The following is a 19,978-nucleotide window of genomic DNA, read 5'->3' on the forward strand; positions in this document are numbered from 1 at the left end:
AGAGGAGAGGGGAGCGGAGGGGAGGAGAGGAGAGGAGAGGGGAGGGGAGGGGAGGGGAGGGGAGGGGAGGAGAGGAGAGGGGAGGGGAGGGGAGGAGAGGAGAGGAGAGGAGACGAGAGAAGAGGAGAGATGAAGGGAAGGGAGGGGAAAGGAGGAGAGGGGAAGGGAGGGGCAGAGAGGGGAAAGGAGAGGAGGAGGGATGGGAAGAGAGAAGGGAAGAGAGAGGAAAGGAGGGGAGGAGAAAAAGAGATAGGAGAGGGGAAGGGAGGAGAGGGGAAGGGAGAGAAAAGGAGAGGAGGAGAGCAGAGAGGAGATGAGAGGGAAGAACAGAGGAGAGAAAGAGAAGGGAGGGGAAGGGAGGAAAGGGAAGGGGAGAGGAAGAAAGGGGTGGAGAAGGGAGGGGAGATAGTTGTATAATATAGTAATGGATCAAAGCACAGGACAGTAAGACTGGGTGTAGCTTTAATCATCCTTTTTCCTTTTTAAACTTAAGACTACAGTTACTGTTGTTAACTAAAACAAAAATATCTCTTAAATGGATCTTAAGAGAGACACAAAAGTCAAATATTTCTATCCTAAATGATATGATGATCAAAGCAACTCTCATGCATCTGAGTTTACATAGTTTTGAAGAATGAGAACAAAATGAAGACCTGATAAGAGTTAGGAGGCTTAGGGCTGCCTTACTGTTCCTTATATTAGCTTCCTTGCCATATCTAAAAATCTGAAGCATTGGAAATTAGGTTTCAGACTATTTCTCAGCTTCTCCAGAATTCACTGTCCCACTTGTGGAATAGTTCCATGCAGCCTGAATTCATGACTTACATGCTTCAGGAAGATATATAGATTCAAAAGGGTAGAGGAACAGAAGACTGGGTCAATGACAATTCAGGCAAAGAAGGTGTGCTTACAACATGTCTATTGCATTAAATATGACTCTAGTTAACACTGTTTTGCCTTTTAGCACATCCATAAGTGTCATAAGAGAGATGACTTCCAAACACATAGAGGTTCCTGGCTAATGAGGGATGGAGACAGAGTAAAACAAGAAAAGGTACAATTTAACTTGTAATATGTGGTGTTTTATGAAGTCTTAAGTGGTAGAAGAGATGGTGTGTGCACACACACACACACACACATATATATATATATATATATATACACACACACACACACACACACACACACACAGGCACACATACACAATACACACATACACAAAAAATCCAAACACATGAGAGAACATTTTCATTACTCAAGATCTTTTAGAGATTGAAAAGAAAACAAGTTCTAACCCAGGTACAACCCCATACACAGGCATTGCTGAAATTACTTCTTTTAGGGAGATAGTTGGAATGAAGCCAAATCTAAAGAATGCTACATTAGGATCAAGAACACTCTAAGGAGCACCAAATTCCATCACAGTCTATAATAAGTTATTCTTTATATGGTTACTCTGCATCTCTCTCTCTCTCTCTCTCTCTCTCTCTCTCTCTCTCTCTCTCTCTCTCTCTCTCTGTGTGTGTGTGTGTGTGTGTGTGTGTGTGTGTCTGTCTCTCTTTCTGTGTGTGTCTCTGTCTGTCTGTCTATGTCTCTGTGTTTCTGTGTCTGTTTCTATCTCTTTCTCTGTCTGTCTGTCTGTCTGTCTCTCTGTCTGTTTCTCTCTCTCTGTCTTTCTCTCTCCCCCTCTTCTCTGTCTCTCTGTGTGTCTCTGTCTGTCTGTCTATCTGTCTTTCTCTCTCTGTCTCTCTTCTTTCTTTGTCCTTCTTGAGTTTTTCTCCATGTGAAAATTCCCCTCTTATGAAGTAGTATTGCAATGGTTGATAAAGTAGCAAATGGGTTAAACATATCATATCTCTTAAAAAATTGTATTTTGTGTTTAAGGCTTATGAATTTATTGTATTATGAGAATTCTGCTGAAGTTCACTTGCCTACACAAGCAGAATGAATCTATATGATAGGACAATTTCTGGTGTGGGAAGAACCAGATGTTTAATATCTACATGACAGCTCTTGAATGTAAAACCTTAAAGAGGGAAATCATTTAATGACTAAAGAAACCATTGGATCACTACAAATTTGTTGGGAACATAACAGTTGACCTCCTCATAACAACGCATTATGGGATTTTTTATTCTTTTGCACAGTTTCTTTAAATCACAATACTTCCCTCAGGTCTATTGGTCTGGTCTTAATGATAGTGAGCAGAACAATTGTTCTACTGAGTCTAGCAGTCCTTTTGATATTGGAGTTTTCCATATAGTGTACTATCTATAGATTGACCTTGGTCAGTCAGTGATCCTACCTGAGCAGAAGGAAAAAGGCATTTCTCAGTTGAGAGAGAGAGTGAGAGAGAGACACACATAGAGAGACAGAGAGAGAGACTGGGTTTTTTTTATGGTCAGTTTCACTAATCTTCTTGGAAAAGTAATAGAAGGGAGAGAAATAAAAAGGCGTCTAGAGGGAGCCCATGACATTGTTGTTGACTTCTAAATCATCTGTTTTGGTGTCTAGTACCACAGAGTAAAGTAACTTGACTTTTCCTCACAACAGGAGTGCTACATTACACTATTTTGGGTTAGATATGTGTGTAGAAATTTGAAATTAGAAAGCCATTGGTTTTATAACCAGAGTACTCATGAAGAAAAGCTCTTCATGTTACCCTGTCAAAAACAACAATAACAACAAACCCTATCAGTTAATCTTGATTTCCTCCTACTAGTGTGTCCTTTAACTTTGAAGTCAATCTCGCTTCCATATCTGGTTGAAATCTCATTTTTGAATCTTCATAATCAACAATAACAATAAAAGATGTTATAATGATAATGATCATTACATAAATCATAATAATAAATTACAGTGCACTTTTTGGCACTTTGAGGTTTTATTTTGATGGTTAATGAAAAGAAGAGAAAATGTTTGATCAGTATATATGATGTTTTGTATAAACAATACTGATGCCTCACCATGATTCCAGCATCAATAAACCACTTCCAGTTGGGAGGAGAAATTCCCTCTCTTCCCAGCAGCTAACAGCATCAAGGCATCAAACTCACTAAGAAGCAGCAGAAGGGCCTGGGGCCCAACAGTGTCCCTGCCAGGGAGGTCAGAATTCCAGTTTGGCAACTCAGCATGGCATGAGCAGAGTCAGAACATCCAGACCAAAGCAGACCTCTTCACTGGGTGGGCCTCATTAACTTCAGAAAAGAGGTTTTTCATTCTCAGACTCATCCAAGCAGCCACAACCACTGCCATCAGGCTCCCCAGCACTTCAGTTTTAATGGCAGGACTGAAATACAATTTATCCACTTCTTTTTCTAATAGCTGATCCCTGGCTACAGATGTTCCTCATCGCCAACCGCCAAGAAGCCTGAATCCACAGAAACTGCAGATTCCCAACACATTTGAGATAGCTACTCTCAGTACTATAAATCCAGGAAAGGATGCTTATAGTACACCTTTCTTTTCCACAACGGTTTCTTCGCAGCTTACCGTAATTTGCTCTACCCCAGGCACACGGCACACAGAACAAGTGACATTTCTTGCCAGAATTGCATGGCATCTCTTGACGTAGGTACTCAGTTATACACACGCACACACACATACTCTCACACGCACACACATGCTCACACACACACACACCTGCAAATTCATTCACTAGCTTCTCTCTCTCTCGCTCTCTCTTTCTCTCTCTCTCTCTCTCTCTCTCTCTCTCTCTCTCTCTCTCTCTCTCTCTCTCTCTCTCTCTCTCTCTATTTATCTCATTGTCTCTCTCTGTCTCTGAGAAGACCCACTTTCCCCCACCACAAAGAAGCGAAGAGCTGCTCCCTACCTGAGAGTGGCGCTCTCCCCTTGCCTGACCGTCACGTTGTCCATAGCTTTGGGAAAGGTGGCATCTCCGCTGCGCACTGGCACTCCTGTGGGCAGAAGGAACAGCAGCCTGAGAGACAGGACCACGAGGAACCTCCAGGGCAGCAGCAAGTACCCACCGACCCCCATCCTCGACAGCCACAACTTCCCTGAACTGGAGCAGCGGCACCGCAGGCGCCCCCCAGCCAGTCACAGGAAGCGGGGCGGGGGAAGAGGAAGGGGACGGAGCGAACCAGGAGCACTGTGTGTGTTTGGGGCGGGGAGGGGAGCTTCTCAAGTCTAATAATCCTCCCCCAAATCCAGTCTCAGCTTTCCAGCATCAGAGAACCAAATTCCCGGACGACAACATCTGAAGAGGGCTCCCTTGGTGTTCCTCCAGCAAGGGAGGAGCCGGCAGGAAAAAAAAGAAAGGAGGAAGGCAGGTGCAAAGGTGTGGACACGTTTTCAGGAGAGGATTCTTCCAATTAACAGTTCAGACATGGCACTTTGGTAAGAACTAAGCACTTTGGTACCGGGGACGTGGAAAACGGTTTCATTCAGCCACCCACGAGCAGATCTCTAATTCCTCAAATGGAATAGGGACAAAAAGAACAATCCCGACACTTTCTATCAAGTTTCGAAGAAAAGGTCACCACCAGGAGAGGTAACAATAGAAGAGATACAAAGTACAGATATATTTATATATGTGTATATATTTATATATATAAAGCCGTAGTTAATGCTGCAGGGGGAACGGGAGACGGAGGGCAATACACTATTCACGCAGCTTCGGCACGGCACGTCCAAACCCCAGGAATTCTGCAGCAGCTCCCTCCGTTCAACTTCCTTGAATCCAAAATGCACACACTCTAGTCGCCCAGTTACATCCAACCTCTCAAAGAGAGACGCGGCACCAGTCGAGATGGTAGAAAAAAGCGAACGCCGGGGGCACGCGAAGCCGCGGTACCCCCTCTATCTCCCTCCCTGGGTTTAGGCTAGGCAAAATGCAGAAGATGCAACCGGCCGACGGGAGAGCCTCGCCGGAGCCACACCAAACTCAGCTGCTTCCCCCAGTTTCAGCAGCTCCTTTCTCCCAGGAACATCTCCGACTCGCACACGCACCGACTTCCAGGGTTGTCATGACAGCAACTCCATCACTGACCAACACTTTCCCTCCGATACAGACACACTGAACAGCTGAGACTTAGCACATTAATCTCCAGGAAGGACGGTGAGCAGCAGAGAGCTCCCACTTTAACCCCTGCGGTGCCTGCACCCGGCATAGCAGTAAAGGCTAACACTATATAGCAGAGATTAACCCTTGAAGAGCTGTGGCCCCTAAATAGGAAAGTTACAATCCAAATGCAAATTATTGCTCAGAAATATCTTCAGATTTTTGGTAATACCCAAGAATATTTTAACCGATACTCTGTACTCCTGAACTAGAAAACCATGAAGAATGCACATGTTCCTCTTCAATTGTTCACATTATGTACATTAGATATTCTAAAAAGCTTTGGAGGTAAAAGGTTCAGGATGGGTGAATATTTTAATATAATCATATTCCTGCATCAATAAGGACACACCCTTCCACAGTACAAACCTCCATCAAGACCCCTATCTCCAAAAAGCAAAGTGAAAGATGGAATTTAAACCATAGATGCTAGGTATGATATATAAAATCTTCTAAGAAGTTGGCAAAGTCCCCTGGATTTATTTTTCTCCCTGAGAGCAGTGGGGAAAATCCTAATCCCCTAGGATCTACTTACTTATTATTGCTTTGGACAACAGAATTTTCCAGACTCAGGATCACTTAATTCAATGCTCTCATTTTGCAGAAAAGGAAAACAAGATACAGAGAAATGAGTGAAATTGTCCATTTTCACACAGCTATTAAATGGCAGAACCCAGGGAAGAAGCCAGGTCTCCTGATGCCAGTTCAGGTCACCTTCCACTAGACAGAACTGATTTTATGTACATTAGAAAAATGTTAGCTCTGCAAAAGAGCTTAAATTAGAGAAAACTTAAGACACCTGGTATTCTGTACTAAGGGTTTCCAGGTTTTCCTGAGTTGCAAACTCTTGCACAGTTGATTTCACTCTTAAACACTGTGTCTTTCAAAATCAGAGAGCCCTGGAGAAAAAAATGAATTTGCATCGGTAACTGTCACTTCCCCTTTTCTGCAGTTGCTGTTTATCTTTGTACTTGCATTATGATTTTTTTCCCCTCTTAAATACTGATAAAAGAACCTGAATACCCTATCACAGGGCCTAGCATCCTCTGCACCTAGGGAGCACAGCCCAGACAGAGCGTGGTTGGCACATCAGTGATGCAAAGCTGCTCAGTGCTGAGGGCCTCCATGATGTAAGCTCTCAGCACTGACCTAAATCCTCTCTCCTGATCTGCAGAAGCAGTGGTAGTGTCTACTTGAGCTTTCTGCTGAACCTATTAGGGTGGCTGCTAATTATCTAGCACTATTTTTTAAGAATCCATGTTACTAAGAATTCTTTCAGCGCCAAATAGACTTGGATAGAATGGCCAAGGTATGAGTTGGAAGAAGAGGGAATAAAATTCATAAAAAATCTTAGATCCCTAGTAATCCAAGTTGTGAGATAGCAGAGAATAGGAATTATGAAGGCTACCTTCACCTTCCTCTTCATCTGTCAATGGGTTTTAATCATTTTAACTTTTTAGTGGTGTCTAAGTGTTAATCTACATAAGAATTACTGGAATTTTCCCACTACTTTCAGATAATAAACTAGGTGTTTGGGGAAAAGCAAAGAAACTTGGATTTGCAGTCAGCAGCCAGCAGATTGAAATCATAACTTGGCCCTCTACAAACCATGTGACCTTTGCTAAGGGAATAAATCTCTCCAGACCTCAGTTAACTGATCTGCAAAATGGGGCTAATGATACTCCATACTGTCTAATTTACACAGTTGTTGTGGGATTATATTAAGGTGGTTTTTGTTTTTTTTTATGACTAGAAAAGTATTAGTCACACAGCAGCAGGTAAATCATCATTTTATGGCCTGGAAGAATGAAAAGTTACTAAGAAATGATGCAGGTACTAAAGGAAATAGGAAAAATTTTTTTATCATTATTTGTTATTATTCTGATAGAAGGAAAGTAAAGGAGAGGAGCTTTATGTTAGCATTACTTGTTTTTATACAATCTCAGCAGGTGGTTGCACTATATACTCAGTCCTTGTTAAACTATATTTGTTTTCGTTTCTGGATCCTACTTGTTAGCAAATATAAGAGCATCTTGAAGAAGAAGACTGAGATAGCAAGCAGACTAGAGAACATGTCTTAACACAATCAATTGTCAGATTTCGTGTTGTTTGGGCTGAAAGAGAAAAGACAGTGAAGGACCTGATCATAAACTTGTTCAAATATTTGGAAGCTTATTATGTAGAAGGGGACTGCTAGACAGAACAATGAATTGAGTGTGAGGTCTGGAGTCAGGAAGACTAATCTTCAGTTCAAATCTGGCTCCAGACATTTACTAGCTATGTGATCCTGGGCAAATAACTTACCTCTGTTTGCCTCAATTGGGCTAGAGAAGAAAATGACAAACCACTCCAGTATCTTTGCCAAGAAAACTTCAAAATGGCATCATGAAGAGTTGAACATGACTAAACAAAATTATGTAAAGGAGGGAATAGACTTACACAGTTTCTGGCATATAGAAATAGCTAGTAATGCAATGCATAGAAAGCTGGAAATTTCTCTGATTAAGACCTCATTTCTCAAATATATAAAGAATATAGTCAAGTTTATAGGAATATGAGTCATTTCTCAATTGATAAAAGATCAAAGGATATGAAAAAGTAGTTTCTAGACAAAGAAATCAGAGGTATGTATAGTCGTATGAGAAAATTCTCTAAGTCACTATTGACTAGAGAAATTCAAATTAAAATAATTCTGAGGTACCTATCAAATTGACTAACATTACAAAGGAAAATGACAGATGTTGGAGGAGACATTGGATAATTGGTCTAATGAACTAATTTGTAGAGTTATGAACTAGAGTATTTTGGAACTTTGCCCACAGAGCTATAATATTTTGACCCAGCACTATTGGTACTAGGTCTGTATCCCAAAGAGATCAAAGGAAAAAAAAAGGAAAAGGGCCTAAATATTAAAAAAAAATTATGGCAGCTCTTTTTGTGATGGCAAAGAATTGGAAACTGAGGAAATTGTCATTAATTTGAGGAATGGTTGAACAAATTGTGGTTTTATAATTGTGATGGAATACTATTGTACTATAAGAAATGATGAGGATGCTTTCAGAAAAATCTGGAAAGACTTATATGAACTAATGCAAAATGAAGTAAACAGAATCAGGAGAACATTGTACACAGGAATGGCGATATTGTATGATAATTAATTGTGAAAGATTTAGCTATTTTCAGCAATAAAATGATCCTAGACAATTCCAAAAATATTTAATGATGAAACATAGTATTCATCTCCAGAGAAATTGCTGAAATGTGAATTTTATTGTATTTTTCTTGGGGGGAGAGGGATTGTGTTCTCTTTTGCAACAGAGTTAACAAGAAAATAAGTTTTTCATGACTGCACATGTGTGATCTATATCAAATTTTTTGCCTTCTCCAGAATGAGGAGTGGTAGAGAGGAAGGGATAGGGATAGTTTGGAAAACAACATTTTAAAAAATGAATTTACTTTTCATATACATAATTGAGAAAATATAAGATAAGAGAAAAAACCCATTGATAAAACAAAAACTAATAATAACAGAAGGCTGAACTGGCCTCAAGTCACTTACAACCAAGTAAACCTGGACAAATCACTAAATGTATATTTTCCTCAGTTTCCTCTTCAATAAACTGAGAGTATTAATAGCACCTACCTCCTAGAGTTGTTTTGAAGATAAACTTAATACTATTTTAAAAGTGCTTTTCAAACTTTTATATACTCTATAATTGCTGTTATTATTGCATAATAAGTGCTTAATAAATGCATGTTAAATTTAATTTGTCCTGCTTGACCCAGAAGAGAAAGCTAAAAGTATGGGTGGACATGGGAGCAGAAAGTTTTGAAAAGTGCTGGATAATTATTGTTCTGGAGATGGAATCTGCTCAGGTAATGAGTTCTCCTTCACTGGAGGTTTTAAAGTAAAGAGTCTATTTTTCCAAGTACAGATGAATCTAATTGATCTTGGGGTCCCTTCAAGCTCAGATATGCTTTCATTTCCATTTTATAGATATGGAACATTGATGCTGCAGGAAGTAAAATGGTTTCACCAAGTCAGATAGTTTAATAGTGATAAAACTGAGCCCTGAGCTCACATTTCCTCACTTCTTACTTCTATATCATGCACATTTCTCCTGTTCTCTAAATTAGAAGAGATGACCTGCCAATAACAGTCCACTTTGTATACGTTATACATCCTCCCAGTCATGTTGAGGCAAAGGCTAACATTAAGGGAAGGAATTCATTCAAAGAGCCTGGAATAGTTTTGCTATGCTCCAGAGAGGATCTCTGTGTGAATTCTCCCATGACAAGTTCTCATCTTGGCCTTTGCTCTCCTTCTCAGGTAGGTACCTCCGAACATCTGTTTCTGCATCTAGAAATGGGAATAATGAGAGCAACCAGCTTCCCTTTGTGGCTGAACTCTATGATTAACTCCCTAGCAAAGTACTTAGAGATCCATTTAAGGTAGAAGGTGCTATATTAATAAAGTTTGACTGTTATTGCTACATTATTACTTGTTCATGGGAAAGTGATTCTCCTTTTAGGCCTCTTTAAGGCACTCAGACTCTACCAGGCTGCCTGCTGTTGATCCAAAGATAGTAAAACCTTCTTTATCTCTGGCAGTGAAGGGAGGCATTCCAGTAGCTGCTGCCTACAGAAGAGCAGCCAGATAAAGGAGATTCAGAAGGGAAAAAAGCCACCTGCAATTCCACACTGGCTTTTGTCAGGCCCCACCATCCATCCTATACAAAATTTTACATTTACAAGTACATTATATTTACTTCTACAAAAATTAAACTACAAGATAGATATTAGAGAAATTATAAATGCTCAAATTATTTAGAAGATCACAAAGATGACATATTTATTCTATCTAAACTTATAGATAAAATAATTATATCTAGGAAACAGCAACATTATATACACCTTCCTCCATGGTCTTTTAAGTACCTACTTGAACACCTTTTCCTAACACCACTGGGTTGGTATCATTCCCCTACTTAATGAAGAGACTGCTTACTAAAAGCAATTTGATTATTTGTATTCTTTTTAGAAATAGTTTACCTTCTGCCTTTTGGAAAGCAGATACCTAACTACCTCCTTCCTCCTCCCTCTCGATTTCCCTCATTCCACTTCCCCTCTCTCTTCCCTTTCCTCTTGCATACATATATACTGTACACATAAATCAACTTGTCACAGCTCGTCTCCTGGCTGACAGCTGTAATTGCTTCAGGTTATAAAAATATCTATAGGACAATACCTCTCAGGCACACAGACATACGCATACACATGCACACACAAAGGAAAAGAAAACAATAATATTCCCTTTAATAATTCTGTGACTGTAGAGGGAAAATCAGGGGAATCCAGCATGGAGCTCACCATAAAGACACTGAAGTGTGACAGCACTCAGGTAAGGAAATGGGAATAAAGTGAGGCATCTGGAAGCTCCAGCACTCAAAAGACAAAGCAGGACCTGTCACAGGGGCAAAATTTCAAGAGACAGTCGAGTTAGTTGTTCTTTTTAACTCAACTTCTCAGCTTCAGCAAGCAGGGATGAGATTACAAATGGGCTTATTCTATGCAAGCAAGATTCAGAAGGAAGAATACTATCTTAAGAAATTTCAGTCCTTCTTTGCAAGGCTAAAGGCCCCCCTCTCCTGGTAGAGATTTCAAACACAGAGTGAAGGAAGGGAGAGGAGATTCATTGGGCAGTAAAGATGATGCTCAGTTTGATCTTAGAAATTCTGACAGGACAGCAGAAATTAAATGCAAAACTTCTGAAGCAGACCCATCTTGGGGGATGGTGGGGTCAGGCAGGGCCTTAACAAGAAACTTAGTGCTAATTCTCAAGTGATAAGTCAAAAGACATTGGTAAAGGGAATGCACTCAAAAATTCAGGGTATCCAGAGGAAAAATAGGCAAACTACTTGAGTGAGGCTCCAAGGGCATAAAAGTAATCAGGACAGAAATAAAGTGGGGGAATAAAGAAGGGATAGGAATTTGAAAGGGTCAGAAAAATAAATCAAATTTTAGATCATTAAGAAAATGTTCCTAATGCATAAGGGAGATAGACAACAAATATATCAACAATAATAGCTCACATTTATATAGTGCTTATTGTTTCACAAAGTAGCTAGAAGGAGCCTCAGAAAGTCAATTGAGTTCAATACTAGCATTTTTTTTAATTGATGAAAAACCTAAAGCCTTAGGGGAAAAATCTGATTTGTTCAAGGTCCCAAAGCAAGTAAGTGTTGGGTCAGAATTCTAACCCATGTCCTCTGACTCTAAATCAGTGATGTTATTTTCCTCCCTATATTGGCAAATAGGTAACAGAAATGCATCCAAATAAGTAGATGACAGCAAAAGGGATGTTGGAATACTGAATAGATATATAGGCAATAACAATCTCAATCTAGTAGATATTTCTATCTTCTACCTTCTATATATATTGGATTCTGTACAAGGAATTGAGAATGCAAGAACAAAAATAAAAAAAAAAAGAAAATTCCTCCCCTCAAAGACCTTATACTCTGCCAAAAAAAATCTAAAAACATAGATTTGTCATTGATCTGTTATGACTAATCCTTTTTACTAACCCAGGAATTAGGGACGAAGCTTTCTTTAAGCAGTCAGTAAAAAGGAGACATGATGAGACCCAAGAATATAAGGCTATTTCAGAGACTAAAGCATAAAATGGCATCCCTTGCTAGTATGCCTATGGAAAAGTAGGTAACTACTGAGCAGTGGATGGCAGCATTGTCCAGTGTAGTCCTCCAAGAACTGTTCATTTCCCAGAATCCTATAGAGAAATCAGCCCATGGCTTTATTTGCAAAAATCTTTATCAGTTGCTAAAACATCCTGATGGACAGATTCTGCATTCAACAAATTATATATCCCTAACAATTAAAAGGAAAAAGGCTGGAAAAGCTTTGTATCTGGTTGTAAACCCGAGATCATTTCAAAATGTTCTAGTTCCAGAACTACTAGCATGCCAAAACATGTGTTTTCCTCACTCATTCAGAGACACTGTGTGTAATCAGTGTCTCAGTCCCATTCACACTGAGCTCAGATGTTTTTTGTTTTTTCCCTCTGGAGGAGTGGTTTGATCCTTAGGAAACTCCATGTGGAGTTGTGGTTACAAAGAGGAAGTCTCATTTTGCCTGAACTCAGGAAACCTGAATATCTCCAGGTCTGAGTTTATTTGTAAATCTTGGGCCTTGACCTGAGGAGTCTGGAAGAATGATGACCTGTTAACTCCCACCTCTATTCCTAATTAATGTGCTGACATCCTTGTTCTCACAAAGAGAAGAGAATATGGGCCCAGGTTGCAGACTAAATATGAGAATATTTGATGCCTAGAGGACAGGATGCTACTTTCCCTTCCCCTGGGGTATGGAGAATTTTATTTTGCTATGTTCTCAGGTTTCCTAAATAATAATACCCAAAAATCAAAGTAAAGAGGAAAAAAGTACTTCCATATCTTACTCTCCTACCCTTTTAAAGCCAAGAATAATTTCAAGCTTCATTTTGAATTAATCTCTCCTCTCAAAATGCTTTTAAATGCAGATCTTCCTAAAGGGAAACTACCCTTCTTCCCATCCATAATCTCTTTTAATCCTTCCCAATCACTAATGTGCCCATTTTAGAGGGAAAGAATTGAGGTATAAATTAATTAACTGGTTTTAATAAGATCCAGGTTTCATCAACATAGAGACTCAGATTACTAAAATACTATTGATGAAGGGATTAAAAAAAAGGAAAAGAAGACTGTTAATCTTCAATAAATATGCTGTTAATATTTAATTGGCATTTATTTAAACTTACAGTAACTGTCCCATTAAATCTAAATTAATTGCACATTTGGGAACTTTCCCCTAAAGCCTAGCTGGGATCTGGCTGTCTGGATCCCTCCACTGATTATACACTACACTAGGCACCCAGCCATAAAGAGAATTTTTAACCCACTCTTTAAAGACAAGTTGATTTGGATTCTATTTTGTACTCTACTTTATTTGACTGTTTAGAGACCTGTCTTTTTAATTCAGCATTTCTCTTTTAGAAATGTCTCTTTTTCTTTGGCTTTGTTTCAGTCCCTCTATCCATTCTTCTCTCTATTTCTCCCTCTCTTCCTGCCTCCTCAGTCCTTTCTTCTTCCCCTCTACCTACTCCACTTTTCTTATATCATATACTATTCCCCAATTTCTCCATCTCTTTTACCTTCTCTCTCCTTTTCTCTTCTAGAGGCTAATCTTTAATTGTTTCTGTATCTATCTCTTCCTTTTGTATATTTTCATGTTCCTCTTTCTCTTTCTGCCTCTATCTCTCTTTGTGTCTCTGTCTCCCTCTTTCTCTTCTCTTCCTCTGAATCTCTTTCTCCCTCTCCCTGTCTCTCTGTCTCTATCTCTGTCTCTCAGTCTGTCTCTGTCTCTCAGTTTCTCTGTCACTCTCTCTGTCTCTCTCTGTGTATCTCTCTTTCTCTGTCTTTCTCTTTCCTCCCTCCTTCATTCTCCTTCCTTCCTGCTTCCTTTCCCTCCCTCCTCCACCCCAGTTAACAGATTTTGAAATGACAATTAGCCCATTTCTAACACAAACTAAGGACAACCAGTTTGAGTGATACCAAAAATTGTATGTATTCTTTTTTTGTATATGTCTCAATAGCAGTTACATACAGAGGTTTAAGAATTTTAAAATAAAATGAGTCTTGTAATTTTGGAAATTACATGAGAATGTAATAGGGCAAAACTGATTTTTGCTATCCTTGAAACTGGATGGCACCTAGGTGGAACACTGCACTAGGCTAGAGTCAGAAAGATGTGAGTTCAAATCTAGATTCAGACATTTATCACCTATATGACTCTGAACAAATAACTCAACCCTCTTTGCCTCAGTTTTTTTTTTTCAACTATGAAGTGAATTAGAGATAGAAAATGCAACCCATTTCAATATCTTTACCAAAAAAACCCTAATGGGGTCATGAAAAGTTGAATATATGACAGAAATAACTAAACCACAACAAAGTCCTTGAAATACCATTGGGAGGAATCAGATTCAGTGATCTTTCAAAGTACCATATTACCTCTTGTTTAATTTGTTGCTGTGGACAAATATTTTATTTTCTCCACCCTGATTGCCTCCAAATAATGCTACTATACAAACCATCCCATCTTCAAGGGTTTTATTTCCCTCCTTTTTGTTTCAAACACTACAAAGGTAGAACCAGAAGATACAATGTGACTCTGTATTCGACCTGTCTTGGGAAACAATGTCTCTGTAGTCAAAATGCCTTTTCTATTTCATATTATTGACTCTGAGAGATCCAAGAAATAATTAAACATATCTCTGTCTGCCTGTATGTCAATCTGCCTGCTTACTTATCTACTTGTCTTTATTTATCATCATCAGGACTGGAATAGGCTTTATAATGAATGTGCCCTCCTTCATGGGGAAAAATAATAAGTGCTTTTCTGACTCATGCCTCCTGTTGAGTATTAGGCAAGGCCAACAGTCACAGAGATGCCAGGAGAAGGAAGGGAGTCACTGGATATGCCTATAGATATAGAAATAGAAATATAGATACAGAAATAAGAAGACTAAGTTGCTTTGCAAAAATGATTGGGGCAATCTAGCTTAGAAAATAGAGGCTGAAAAATAACTGTTTGGACATGTATACTTATATTGTATTTAATTTGTACTTTAACATATTTAACATGTATTGGTCAACCTGCCATCTGGAGGAGGGAATGGGGGGAAGGAGGGGAAAAATTGGAACAAAAGGTTTGGCAATTGTCAATGCTATAAAATTACCCATACATAAAACTTGTAAATAAAAAGCTATAATAATAAAAAAAAAACTTTAAAAAGAAAAGAAAATAGAGGTTGAGGTGAAACATCCAGATTTACAAAATCATGACACACTACTAGGAGAAAAAGCAAACATTGATATTCATAGATGATTTCACTTATATTTCAGAGCCTTATAAAGTAGGTGCCACAGGTAACATTATCCCCATTTTATATGAGGTGAAAAAGGAACCAGAAAGAGAATTTGGGAACTGTTGCAATCTATAAATGAGTACTGGTGGCAGGGAGATATGAGTTCAAATCTGGCCTGGGACATTTGTCAAAAGGGTGACCTTGGGCAAATTATTTAATCTCTTTCTGTTCTAATTTCCTCATTTGCAAAGTGTGGATAATAACACCTACCTCCCAGGACTGTGGTGAAAACCAAATGAGATAATATTTACATAGCTAAATAGCAATGATGAAGATAATAAAGATAGCTAGCTAGATGATCTAGCCCCTACACCACCTAACTGAAAATTTACTATTTGTGTTTAGAGAACTAACAAGTATGTGAGGCAGAATTTTAACCAAGACCTACCTGAGTCCAAATCCATTATTTTAATATATTTCATGAAATTGACCTTTATTCTTCAAAATTCAAGAATAGTATAATTAAGAAAAAGCCCCTTGATTTTTGGAATGTAGTTTTAGGTGTGGTTTTTTTTTTTAATTTTTAAGAGTACATCTTTAATTTACATAAACTGATGCTGAGTAAAGTGAGCAAAACCAGAAAAACATTGTATACAGTATCAGCAACATTGTAAGATGAACAAGTATGATTGATTTAGTTCTTCTCAAAAGTACAGTGACTCAAGACAATTCCAATAGACTAGTGATGGAAAATGCCATTCACATCCAGAGAAAGAACTATAGAGCCTGAATGGATATTGAAGCATAATATTTTTACTACTTTTTTGTTTTGTTTTTTCTTTCTAATTGTTTTTCCCCTTCTGATGATTTTTCCTTCATGACGTGACTAATATGGAAATATATTTACTATGATTGCACACGTATAACCTATATCAGATTGCTTGCTGTCTTGGGGAGGGTGTAGGGAACAGAGAGAAAGAAAAAATTGGAACTCAAAGTCTTACAAAAATAAATATTGAAAACTATCTTTACATGTAATCGTGAAAGATACTATTAAGTGGGAAAAGGTGGGGAATAAGCTGGTAATCATAAAAAGAAGTGCATCTTTACAGAATGAATTTTAACTCACATAGTTTATGCAGGATGAAAACAATTTAGGAAAGATTTTAGAGAAGAAATTGTCAAACTTGGATTCAATGTCTCCTCTTTCCCTACCCTTAGGGGTTAATGTATAAATTTTGAAGTCTGTGAATTTGGATGGGGAAAATATATAATTTCAATATATTTGGTTTCCTCTAAAATTCTATTTATTTTATGCATTTAAAAACATGATGCTGAAAAGCATTTCAAAAGCTTTAGCAGGCAGCTAAAAGGGTTTATACCTCAAAAAAGGTTGAGGACCCCTACTAGAAAAACTAATGAATAATGGAACCAGAGAGAAACAGGGCAATATTACTATTTATGTCCTTATGTCAATGTGCCCTATATTATAACCTTTGTATAGATCACACAATTAATGCACATAGGGTTATCTGGGAATCTTCTGATCATGAAAATATATAAAAGAAATGCCCATGGATTTTTTTGGTCCTGCTTTTACATATACTTATCAATTTGGTCCTAACAACAAATCTTTCAGGGCAGGAAATACTATTCTCATTTTATTGAAAAGGTTATTATCTTTTGCGTCTTGGTTTTGTATATATATGTATATTGCATTTGTTTCCCTGAATATGTGTTGTTTACCCCAAGTAGAATATGAATTCCTTACAGATAGGAACTGTTTTCATATTTGCTTTTGTATCCTTTGTGTCTAGGATAATGCCTAGTATATAGTAGGCACTGAATAAAGGCTTGTTGAAATCCATTGAATCCAAGGCTCTGGAGTTTAGTGAAAAGAGCCAACATAATTGTGATTTGCCCATCAGTTAATATAAATATTTCCCAGAGCACTCATTTAGCTCTTGGGAAAATCGGCTAACATCACTACCATAATGAATCTACTTTAGTACCAGCACCCAATTTGTGACCTCCCAGCACTATCTGTCCAAGAATAACATTAATAATAATCATACTATTAAACAAGGTGCTTGGTTTGCACCTGAAAAATTTGAGAAATGGTCTCATAAATTACATTCCAGGGATACCATCTGCGTTAACAGGCAGAACGGACTCTGAATTCTGGGAATTGAGCATAATTACATGGAAATTGACAAGGCACAAATGCCAAGAATTCTGTTAACCTTTAATATTTTGAAAAAACTCTCCCCTTGTAATTATCTCTTTCTTTTGTCTTAAATGTTACTGATGAATATTTAGTGGCAAAAGCAAATAAGAATGTGAATGGATACTGGAAATTTAGGTTCTGTCTGGAATCCCAGGTCATAGTAGATATTTGGTAAATAATGGGAAACTAAAAGTAAGTCTAAAAGGTTGATTGTTTTCTAGATTTATGAACATTGTGGGTGTCTCCTAAGAAATTTTTCCAATGACTCAAGTAGATCTTACGATCTGGACTCAACTGAATGAATCTCTTTAGTCTTTAAATATCCTATGTGTACAACATGGTAATGATATTTAGCATTATTTTTAATAGTGGGACAAATAATTGGTAGAGAGAGTGCAGTTACTCTGAACACTGATAGAATCACAATGCCAGTGAAAACTACAAAAACAATAATAATGTATAGATGTAAATAATCTCTTTTAACTTCACAAAGTACTTTTGCATCTGTTATTTCATCCAATTCTTACAAAAATTTGTTTGTTGTAGGTACAATAGGCACCTTCATTTTATAGTTAAGAAAACTGAGCTGTAAATGATATCTGAAAAGTGTTCCTATTTATATTTCAAGATAAGACATGATCCAGTAGGAGAGAACAAATGCACTAAATATTAGAACCAATCTAGGATAGGCCTTACTCTAGTATTAGTATAGAAAAATGATGCTAGGTGCTCTCTGAGAAAGATAATTTAGTTTCCATATATAGAAATGTGGAGGTTTAGAGCTATGTTACTCTCCTTACCATTGGTTATGGTATCTCTTTTTCACTAAAAACTCTCATACCAAACCAGAGCTACAATAACCCTCATTTTATACCAAAATCCCCAAGAGATTCTAGCTGGATCATGAAATAAGCTTCCTGGAAGCATCCTCAGCTCTTCATCATGGTGGAGGGAGCAGACCAACAGCTGAGCTCTCTGGCACATCTCCAGACTCAGCTGAGCCCATCTGTCAGTAGCTGAAGCCTGCCCTTCTCCCACTTGCTTGAACGTGGATTCGAAGTGGCCTTTTAACAGAACATTGTCTTAGGATTGTTTGAGGCAAGTCTGACAGAGAAAGGAAGATTCATTCCTGACACCAATCATACTAATAACTGCCACCAAAATGACATTTTCCTTTTAATGATGAAAAATGCATCTGGAAATCCAGAGAAAGAGCAACTTTTATCTTCTATTCCAAAGTGGAGAAAGCCCCTCCTGCTCCTGGTTTGCAATTTGAGGATAAGAATTAGAGGCCTGATGGCAATTGGGTTATTGCTCAAATTAAATTGGAACCCAATTTGAGGGAGAAGGATCTAAGTAGTTGATAGCCTACAGCTCAGACAGCCTTCTTTACCAGTTGTCTAATTTCTCAGGAGACCTGCTGCCTAATTTTTGTTAGCATTGCCTTGATTAATGTCAAACCCTGATCATATAGGTCAATGCTGGCTTTCATGGTTATCTGACATGTTATTTTCCATGCCCATGTCCAGTTTCATGCAGTTAGTGAATCCCACGGGAATTCACTGTTAAAGATTTTTCAGTTGTGATATATATTCTGTAGTGTAGACATCTAAGAAATCAGATCTCCTCTTTGCTTCTACTAGATTCTAAGAGACAGAAATAAATCAAGAGTCTACTAGAAGCTATTTTTAAAATGAGATTTCTAGCTTCTGCACAAGCAAAATCAATGTTACAAGAATGAAATGTGGAGAGGGTGGAATCTGCCCATAACAGTGATATAAACTCAAATAGAAAGGAATCCCTACAGGCAGCATATTGATTTAAAAAAACCACAAATTAACATTATCTATACTGTAGTGAATTTTTATTTTGTTACTTATTTCCCAATTATATTTTAATCTGGTCGGCTGACTTTCAGCACTTTTTTTCTGTGTAAGGTGAACTGATTGCAAAGTTGACAACTCTTGTTTGATAGCATAAAAAAAAAATCCGTATGTTAAAGATCTGATATTTAAGCTGATAGTTTGCCCCTAACCCCAAAGACTACCTTGCTTTGTTTTTTCCCCAGTGTAAGTACTTTGTATGTATATGTTGTCCTCTTTGCTGGAATATACATTTCAGGAGTGCCAGAATTGTTTCATATTTGTCTTTGTAATAGCAATGTTCAGAATTAAGCTTACCAGCCGTACTATATTATTTTTAACATAAATTACCAAAAGATTTCCTTACTAGATAAAGTCAAAAGATATGAACAAACAGCTTTTGAAAGAAGAATTGAAAACTATTATCAGCTATAGTAGGAGCAATATCTTTTAGAATCTCGTTTCCTATAGAAATGAGATTAGTCAATAGGGCAAGATATAGGTGATTTTCATGTCTAGAGGAACTCACTACATTTGCAAGGAGTAATCTTTTTGATTCCAACTCAATGTTACTCACACCTTCTTCATTCTGCTTTTGAGATATATTCTTCAGAAAATGTAGCATTTTAAGAAATAGACTAGGTGATCAGTGGAATACATTAGGTTCAAAGGACAAAATAGTCAATAACTTTAATAATCTAGTGTTCACAAACCCAAAGATCCCAGCTTTTGGGATAAGAATTCACTGTTTGACAAAAGCTGCTGAGAAAATTGGAAATTAGTATGGCAGAAACTAGGCATTCACCCACACTTGACACCATAACAAAAATAAGGTCAAAATGGGTTCATGATCTAGGCATAAAGAATGGGATTATAAATAA

General features: G+C 37.9%; 1 protein-coding gene across 5 annotated transcripts in view; it reads right to left on the reverse strand.

The window, feature by feature from the left end:
• LOC127554796 (neurotrimin) overlaps positions 1–19,978 on the reverse strand; it is a 1,375,146-nt gene that overhangs the window by 605,943 nt on the left and 749,225 nt on the right. For 3 of the 5 annotated variants that reach the window (XM_051986653.1, XM_051986657.1, XM_051986658.1), the window contains one exon: positions 3,833–3,917. In XM_051986653.1, coding sequence (XP_051842613.1) covers positions 3,833–3,917 — 85 coding nt within the window. Of the gene's footprint in view, positions 1–3,832; positions 5,044–19,978 lie in introns of those variants that run through there. The other 2 variants (XM_051986655.1, XM_051986654.1) reach the window with 1 other exon arrangement.

The sequence above is a fragment of the Antechinus flavipes genome, chromosome 3 (genome assembly GCF_016432865.1).
Source record: "Antechinus flavipes isolate AdamAnt ecotype Samford, QLD, Australia chromosome 3, AdamAnt_v2, whole genome shotgun sequence".
Taxonomy (NCBI): domain Eukaryota; kingdom Metazoa; phylum Chordata; class Mammalia; order Dasyuromorphia; family Dasyuridae; genus Antechinus; species Antechinus flavipes.